General features: G+C 46.8%; 1 protein-coding gene across 1 annotated transcript; it reads left to right on the forward strand.

The window, feature by feature from the left end:
* Positions 1-7756: 7756 nt before the first annotated feature.
* On the forward strand, positions 7757-8689 carry LOC141050180 (olfactory receptor 5B21-like). Its single transcript, XM_073547011.1, has one exon. The coding sequence runs from the start codon at positions 7757-7759 to the stop codon at positions 8687-8689; it is 933 nt and encodes a 310-aa protein (XP_073403112.1).
* The last annotated feature ends 859 nt before the right edge of the window (positions 8690-9548 follow it).

A 9548-nucleotide genomic window follows, 5' to 3' on the forward strand; every position in this document is an offset into this window, starting at 1 on the left:
TTTAATTCTTGGTGGCAAAACCCTTGTTGGCAAGCCCAGCAGTCAGACATTTCTTGCAGTTGATGATAAGGTTCGTCCACATGTCAGGAGAAATTTTGCTCCACTCCTTTTTGCAGATCATCTCTAGATCATTAAAATTTTGAGGCTGTCGCTTGGCAACTCGGAGCTTCACCTCCCTCCATAAGTTTTCTATGGGATTAAGGCCTGGAGACTGGCTAGGCCACTCCATGACCTTAATATGCTTCTTTTTGAGCCACTCCTTTTTTGCCTTGGCTGTATGTTTTGGGTCATTGTCTTGCTGGAAGACCAGGCCACGACCCATTTTTAATGTCCTGGAGGAAGGAAGGAGGTTGTCACTCAGGATTTTATGGTACATGGCTCTATCCATTTCCCATTGATGCAGTGAAGTAGTCCTGAGTCCTTAGCAGAGAAGCACCTCCAAAACATAACGTTTCCACCTCCATGCTTGACAGTGGGAACTGTGTTCTTTTGGTCATAGGCAGCATTTCTCTTCCTCCAAACACAGCGAGTTGAGTTAATGCCAAAGAGCTCAATTTTAGTCTCATCTGCCCACAGCACCTTCTCCCAATCACTCACAGAATCATCTAGGTGTTCATTGGAAAATTTCAGATGGGCCTGCACATGTGCCTTCTAGAGCAGGGGGACCTTGCGGGCGCTGCAGGATTGTAAACCTTTATGGCGTGATGTGTTACAATGGTTTTCTTGGTGACTGTGGTCCCAGCTGCCTTGAGATCATTAACAAGTTCCCCCCGTTTAGTTTTAGGCTGATCTCTCACCTTCCTTATGATCAAGGATACCCCACGAGGTGAGATTTTGCATGGTGCCCCAGATCGATGTCGATTGACAGTCATTTTGTATTTCTTCCATTTTCTTACTATTGCACCAACAGTTGTCTCCTTCTCACCCAGCGTCTTATGGTTTTGTAGCCCATTCCAGCTTTGTGCAAGTCTATGATCTTGTCCCTGACATCCTTATAAAGCTCTTTGGTCTAGCCCAGTGGTCCCCAACCTTTTTTGCACCAGGGACCGGCTTGAACCAAGACCATTCTTCCATGGCCCGGCAGGGCGGGGATGGAGGTGTAACAGGGGCGGGGCTTTGGTCATAAGGGGGCGGGGCTATGGACGCGGTTGTAGTTTAGCAGTGCATATTTATCATTTAATTATAACATTTTTAATGTGACTCAACTCACCATAGGTTTTGAATGAGTGTGAGCACCTGGCTTGTTTCTCTGTTTCAGTGGGAGCACTGGGCTACTTCTACTGATGACCGTCACTGCTAATGAGGATTGGAACCTACAAGGAAATGGAGCATTGAGCACTTAAGAAAAATTGTACTGGAGTACTGTACATGCTGATTATTTTCTAATCATCAGAAAATGTATGTGTGGTCCCCCCCGTCCAGCTCTGTGTGGCTCCCCCTGTTGTATGCATGGCTCCCCTGTCCCATCCTGTATACATGGCTCTGCTCCCACTCTCCCATCCTGTATACATGGCTCCGCTCCCATCCTCCCATCCTGTATGCATGGCTCTGCTCCCACTCTTCTATCCTGTATACATGGCTCCCCTGTCCCATCCTGTATGCATGGCTCCGCTCCCACTCTCCCGGCCTCCCTTGTATATATGGCTCCGCTCCCACTCTCCCTCCCTTATATATATGGCTCCGCTCCCATTCTCCCTCCCTTGTATATATGGCTCCGCTCCCACTCTCCCTCCCCTGTATATATGGCTCCGCTCCCACTCTCCCTCCCCTGTATATATGGCTCCGCTCCCACTCTCCCTCCCTTGTATATATGGCTCCGCTCCCACTCTCCCTCCCCTGTATATATGGCTCCGCTCCCATTCTCCCTCCCTAGTATATATGGCTCCACTCCCACTCTCCCTCCCCTGTATATATGGCTCCGCTCCCACTCTCCCTCCCTTGTATATATGGCTCCGCTCCCACTCTCCCTCCCCTGTATATATGGCTCCGCTCCCACTCTCCCTCCCCTGTATATATGGCTCCGCTCCCATTCTCCCTCCCCTGTGTATATGGCTCCGCTCCCACTCTCTCTCCCTCCCTTATGGCTCCGCTCGGCTCCCCCATCCTCCCCATCATACTTACCCTCACGTCGCTGAACTTCCTTCCCGTCGCTGCACGTCCCTGCATCTCGCGGCGCTTCAGCTTCTTCCTGTGCGGAGCGGTCACGTGATACCGCTCATTAAGGTCCATGAATATGGACGCCACGCCTATGGGAGATGAGTGGCGTCCATATTCATGACCTTAAATGAGCGGTAGCACGTGACCGCTCAGCGCTGGATGAAGCCGCCGCGGGATGAAGCCGCCGCGGGATGCAGGGTGAGTATCAGCTGCTGCACCGCCCCCCGGCTCCCCTTGTGTCCGCGGACCGGCAAGGGCACTGCAACGGCCCGGTGCTGGGCCGCGGACCGGCGGTTGGGGACCCCTGGTCTAGCCCATGTTGTAGAGGTTAGAGTCTGACTGATTAATTGAGTCTGTGGATAGGAATCTTTTATAAAGGTGACTAGGTAATACAGCTGTCATTAATGCAGGTAACCAGTTGATTAGGAGCATCTAACTGGTCTGTAGGAGCCAGAACGCTTAATGGTTGGTAGGGATCAAATACTTATTTCTCACTGCAAACTGCAAATAAATTTATATAATTTATACAATGTGATTTTCTGGATTTTATTTTTGATACTCTATGTCTCAATGTTAAAATTAACCTACCCTTAAAATTATAGACTATTCATGTCTTTGTCAGTGGGCAAACTTATTAAATCAGCAAGGGATGATCAAATACTTACTGTATATGCTCGCGTATAAGCCGGGATTTTCAGCCAATTTTTGGGGGCTGAAAGTCCCCCCCTCTCAGATTATATTCAAGTCATATACGCCAGGGGGTCGGCGGGGGAGAGGGAGCGGGGGTGTCAGATCATACCCCCCTGGCGTGTCTCTGCAGCCCCCCCTGCTTCTCCCATGGTTTACGGTACCTTCCTTCAGCGGTCAGGTGACTTTAATGAGCGGTACCACGTAACCGCTGAAGGAAGGTGCCAGAGACTGTGGGAGAAGCAGGGACTGCAGAGACCGTGCCAGGAAGGGGTAAGTATGTGCTATATTCACCTGTCTCCGTTCCACCGCCGCACTCCGCTCTGTCTTCCGCGTCCTCTGTCTGTGTTCAGGTCAGAGGGCACAATGACGTGGTTAGTGTGCGCCACGTCCTCTGCCTGAACAATCTCTGACAGAGGGACCTGGAACACAGAGCGGCGCGCAGCGGTGGAACGGGGACAGGTGAATATAGCAGGTGCTGGGGCCCTGAGCCAGCAGTGACATTGGCCCCTGTCCTCCATTGCGCGCCGGTGTTCCCGCCTGCTCAGGACACCGGCACCTGGCCCCAGTGACCAGAGGTGAGTATGACATTTTTTTTTATCGCAGCAGCAGCATATGGGGCATAATCTATGGACCATCTTATGGGGCAGCATATGGGTCATAATCTAAGGAGCATTTTATGGGGAAGCATATGGGGCATAATCTATGGAGCATCTTATGGGGAGCATATGGGACATAATCTATGGAGCAGCATATGGGGCATAATCTATGGAGCATGCTATGGGGCATAATCTATGGAGCATCTTACGGGGCAGCATATGGGGCATAATCTATGGAGCATCTTATGGGGCCATAACCTTTATGGAGCAGCATATAGGGCATATTCTATGGAGCATCTTATGGGGCCATTATTAACCATCGTGCAGCATTATATGGGGTGTATTTTGTATGGAGCATCTTATGGGGACATCATGAACTGTATGGAGTATTATATGGGGCTCCTGATTCAATAAGGATATTCAAAAACATTTAACTTACTGATGTCTCACTTAATTTTACTTTTATTGGTATCTATTTTTATTTTTGAAATTTACCAGTAGCTGCTGCATTTCCACCCTAGGGTTATACTCGAGTCGATAAGTTTTCCCAGTTTTTTGTGGCAAAATTAGGGGGGTCGACTTATACTCAGGTCAGCTTATACATAAGTATATATGGTATTTCCCACACTGTATGTCTCTGCTGAATGAACGGTTTATTTGCTGCGATACCTTTGTGCCCAGAAGAGGCTGGTTTTGGTTTTGAATCCATTGGGAGCGTGCATCCCTAAAACACATAGAAAAGTCAATCAACCTTCATTTGCCCCACCAGCAGAAAGGGGACTGTAAAGCCCCCAATACACTTTAGATTAATGTTGGCTGCACTCACCGATAATGATGGGTGCAGTCAACAATCTAATACACAAGTGAACCCCGGACAGTTGATTGTCAGTGGGGTTAATGTTCCGGCTTGACTGATTTCAGACTGTTGATCCTTTTATTATCTTAGAGATAAGCTGTCTCCATAGACTACATGTAGGAGGGGGTGGACTGACATGTGGACCTGTCTGATGAAGAAGGAAAATGTAAAATGTGATTGTACAATGCTTTATTAGGACTTGTATGTAAATGTGTGGGACAACAGCTAGAATGAGTTAGAGATGGCATAGTACTGGGTTTTGGCCACTAGATGGAGACATAGGATAGTTAGTAAAGGAACCTAACAGCAGCTGAAGCTAGGATACGCAGAGTCATGGTGGGCGGAGTTACGGGACTGAGGAGGGGAATTCCCAAGAAAGGGGATAAAAGGAAAGAGAGTCCCGGGGTCAGGGAGAATGCCAAGGAGGAGACAGAAGAGAGAAGAGCTCAGGAGAAGACGAAGGAGGGAAGAGCTCAGGAAAGGACAGAGGAGAGAGAGAGACGGATAGGGGATGGCCCTGACAGGACAGCTGCAGACCTACGGACGCTAACTAAAGAAGGCCTGGGGTACCGGACGGCTGGACACCGAAGGCGCAGTAAGTGTTGCAGCGGGCGGACTCGAGCAGGGGAAATCGCTGTGACCGTGGGCCTAACGGCAGCCACGGTGGAATAATCCAGCGGGTCATCGCCGACAGGAGTAGGAGGAGGTGATAGGTACCCGGGCCAACGTGCAGAAGTGTCACATTGCTGTGGATGTCCAAGAAGCTACCCAATAAAGTGGACCTGATTGAACGTGCTTCTGCGCCTGTCGTCAGTATGTCTCGCGTCCGAAAGGAACCACCCCCCAGTCGGCACACGTACTACATACTCATCACCAGACTCAATAAGTGCTCCTGTGCAAGAACTACATCCACATCACTGCCCAGTCATCAGGGGTCCCAAGTTAACAATGATGGAACAATCTTCAGGCAGGTCTTCAGAGTTTACACTTGTTGAATGCACTACATTCTGAATATCAGCTGAACCTTATGGCTTCCATGGAGTTCATAGAATCATAGAATGGTAGAGTTGGAAGGGACCTCCTGGGTCATCTGGTCCAATGCCCTTTTCAAAACAGGATTCACTAAATCATCCCAGACATATGTCTGTCCAGCCTCTGTTTGAAGACTTCCATTGAAGGAGAACTCGCCACCTCTCGTGGCAGCCTGTTCCACTCATTGATCACCCTCAGTGTCAAAAAGTTTTTTCTTATGTCTAATCTGTGTCTCCTCCCATTCAGTTTCATCCCATTGCTTCTAGTCTTTCCTTGTGCAAATGAGAATAAAGATGATCCTTCTACAATGTGACAGCCCTTGAAATATTTGTAGACAGCTATTAAGTCTCTTCTCAGTCTTCTTTTTTGCAAGCTAAACATTCCCTAATCCTGTAAACATTCCTCATAGGACATGGTTTGCAGACCGGTCATCATTCTGGTCGCTTTTTTCTGAACTTTCTCCAGTTTGTTGATGTATTTTTCAAAATGTGGTGCCCAAAACTGGACACAGTATTCCAGATGAGGTCTGACCAAAGAGGAGTAGAGGGAAATAATGACTTCACGTGATCTAGACTGGATGCTTCTGTTAATACATCCTAGGATTGTATTTGCCTGCACCAGTTTATTTCTATCTTTTTGAATCCTATCTCTCTCTCTCTAGTATTAGCTATCCCTCCTAGCTTTGTGTCATCAGCAAATTTAATCAGTTTACCCTCAATTCTTTCATCTAAATCACAAATAAAAATGTTGAACAATTCAGGGCCCCCGAGACAGAGCCCTGTGGTACCCCACTTGAGACATTCTTCCAACTGGATGTGCTGCCATTTACGACAACTCTTTGGGTCCGATCACTAAGCCAGTTTTGAATCCACCTAACAGTTGTCTTGTCCATTCCATACTTAGTCATTTTTTCAATAAGAATGGTGTGAGATACGTTGTCAAATGCTTTGCTGAAGTCATGATATACTATATCTACAGCATTTCCCTGATCCACCCAGTCAGTGATTCCGTCATAGAAGGAAATTAAGTTAGTCTGACATGACTTATTAGTTACAAACCCATGCTGACTCTGGTTAATCACTTCATTCTTATGCAGGTACTTGCATACATGTGTTTAAGAATTTGTTCAAAGATCTTTCCTGGTATAGAAGTCAGACTCTCTATACTAACGAGATGGACCCACCAGCATTTGCAATGACATGCGATCTTCCCTATGTCTCACAGTTGGGATGTGGAACTGACACAAGGACAACGTTCCATGTTTGGTGGAGCTGCTCTATTATTAAGCCTTCATGGAGCAAATATCTACAAAAAACTACGCCTTAACTGACATGGAGTCCAGAATGCTCTCAATACACCAAACATCTATTTGGTCTCAAAAAGAAAAAACATATTATGGTAATAGGGAAATTTCTGACAGCTCCTAGGACAGTTATTCCATGCGAATAGTGCAGTGCTTCAACATCTTCTATGGTGGCGAGGCAACAGGAAATATTGCTTCTATGTAGAATGGAAGAACAATCCGCAGAGTGATGTCGGGAGAAAGGGACATTCTGGCTGAGGCTCCGTTCACACTATAAAGTGCTATACCCCAAACACAACGTCAGAAGTTCTGTTGGATCCCGAAGAAGCTGTATTATGATGGGAATATGGGAACCCTGATGGAACCGGTCAATGACTGAAGCTGATGGATTCTCTGTGGCTGCTATGCGGTCAATGTCCTGACAGTATTCATCTGACTAACCGCATATCTGTGCATAAAGACAACCAGTCTAGGGACATCTAATTAAAGTATTCAAGAAACAATAGAGTATTTTATGACATATAAATATTATTTTATTGAGGTTAGTAAACATACATTAAAATTACAGAAAACAGAGTATCACTACTAAAAGCAGGAAAAAATATTAAAGGATCCCCAAGTTTGGTGTACAGCTCTCAAAATTGTATAAATATATGCACAAAGAGAGGGTATTATAAATAAATGTCCTTTTGTGACTAAATTAAATAGGGTCAGTCTGGATTATTACTGCATGGCGTGGGATTTGTCCCCCAAGCTTGTTGATTGGCAGCCCTTAAACAAATTTTATTCAGCACCAACAATAAGCCGGACTTCAGGTAAAAAGTCCATGTTCAGTGTTCAGTAACGGACACTTGGTATCCCAAACGAACCCTGAACTTTACAGTTCAGGTTCACTCATCCCTAAACTTGTGCTCTTGGTTTATATTTCATCTTCTACTTACCATGCAATGATGATGGTAGGTCCACAACATACATAGTCCTCCACAATGAGCCAACACTGGCCAAGTACAAATTGAATCTGTGACCTCTATGACCTTGCACTTGCCTCGACAGAAGTTGTGTTGTGTTCCTAATGATATTACACCATTTTCAAAGTTTTCTTAATGTTCATTTAAGAACCAGATGAATCAAAGTCAACCCACGATGTTTGAGTTTACTGGACTGACGAATGATACAGCTCTTGCCATCTTGCTCTTCATATTCTTCCTTCTGGTTTACCTGATAACTGTGGTTGCTAATGTTGGGTTGTTCATAGCTGTCCATAAGACGTCCACCCTCCACACCCCCATGTATTTTTTTCTCAGTTACCTATCGGTGATCGACCTCTTCTACTCCTCAGTTATTGCTCCTAAAATGATTTCAGACCTTGCTTCCAGGAGGAAGGTCATCTCATTTTATGGTTGCGCTCTTCAATTCTACTTCTTTGCTGCTTTGGCCAGTACCGATGTTCATCTGCTCTCAAACATGTCCTATGACCGATATGCCGCTATTTGTCATCCTCTACATTATGTGTCCATGATGACCAAGACAAAATGCTTCTATATGGTTCTCTTAGCTTTTTCTCTTGGCTTTATGCAGTCGGCAGCACAAACCAGCTGTATGTTTAGTCTTCAATACTGTGGCTCAAATGTCATCGACCACTTTTATTGTGACATCCCTCCGCTGCTCAAGTTGTCCTGCTCGAATATTGTCATGTGTGACATGGTCATCATGTTCCTCATTGGATTTTATGTCATAGGTTCGCTGACCGCCATCCTGATTTCATACCTTTTCATCATCATTTCCATTCTCAAGATTAAGTCTTCCAAGGGCAGACAGAAAGCGTTCAGCACCTGCTCCTCACACATCATCTGTTCCTCCATCTTCTTTGTCTCCGTGCTCCTCACTTACTTACACCCTCCTTCCAAAGCCATCAAAAACCAAAGTAAGGTGGCTTCCATCTTTTATACCGTCATGACACCCATGCTGAATCCTCTTGTCTACAGCCTGAGGAACCAGGAGGTGAGGAACGTCATTGTCCAAACTTTTCATAGATTAAGTAGAAAGAAGATGTAAATTCTCTTGTGTTCTGGGACTTGTTTTGAGTTCTTCTCAAATGAATCTCCATGATGTCAATATGAAAATGCAAAAAAACTGTAATAAAGCTTTTATCTTCAGACGATCGTTGGGATTTCTTAGCAAGAAGAGTTGTCTTTGTCACGTCGCTGTCAGACTCAGGGCCTGCTGTTCCGGCTTCGGCCACTAGGAGGCGCCGGACTGGCACCTCGCCGCCAGACTCGGGGCCTGCTGGTCCGGCTTTGGCCTTTAGGAGGCGCCGGGCTGACACGTCGCCGCCAGACTCGGGGCCTACTGTTCCTGTCTCGGCCACTAGGAGACGCCGTGGTTTGCCCCTGGGTGAGGGTGGTGACAGAGAAGAGGCTCCTGCGCAGGCATCTGGTGGGCGCAGGCTCCGCCCCTCTGTCAGTCATGTAGGGCTTACTGCATCACCATCTGGCCTGGTCCTGGGGGCGGTCCTAATTACATCATCAGTGCGGGAACCTGTAAGGGAGGACCTGATCCCTCAAATACCTTGGGACTGGTATTGCAAGCCGCCGGATATATTCTTGGTTCCCCTGCGTGCTACTGTGTGAATTGCAATAGTTAACTCTGACCTCAGCCTAGATTTCTGACCATTCTATTGCCTGCCATTTTTGTACCGCTGCCTCTCTTCCGATTTTTTGACGCTGACCTTTGCTTGGATTCCTGACCCTTCTGCTGCCTGCTGATTCTGTACCTTTGCTGCCCTTCTGGTTTTACTGACCTTGGCCCGGACTTTTGACTCTTCTTCTGCCTACTGATTTTGCACCTCTGCTGCCCTCCGGCCTCCGACTCCTGCCTCCGGGCCACGATTACGAGTTTTAGTTTTGACACGGGG

The sequence above is a fragment of the Dendrobates tinctorius genome, unplaced genomic scaffold, assembly GCF_039654945.1.
Source record: "Dendrobates tinctorius isolate UK_male_01 unplaced genomic scaffold, ASM3965494v1 ptg000151l, whole genome shotgun sequence".
Classification (NCBI taxonomy): domain Eukaryota; kingdom Metazoa; phylum Chordata; class Amphibia; order Anura; family Dendrobatidae; genus Dendrobates; species Dendrobates tinctorius.

Coding starts and splice junctions, on each gene's coding strand:
- LOC141050180 (XM_073547011.1), top strand. CDS start 7,757: ATGAATCAAAGTCAACCCACGATGTTTGAGTTTACTGGACTGACGAAT.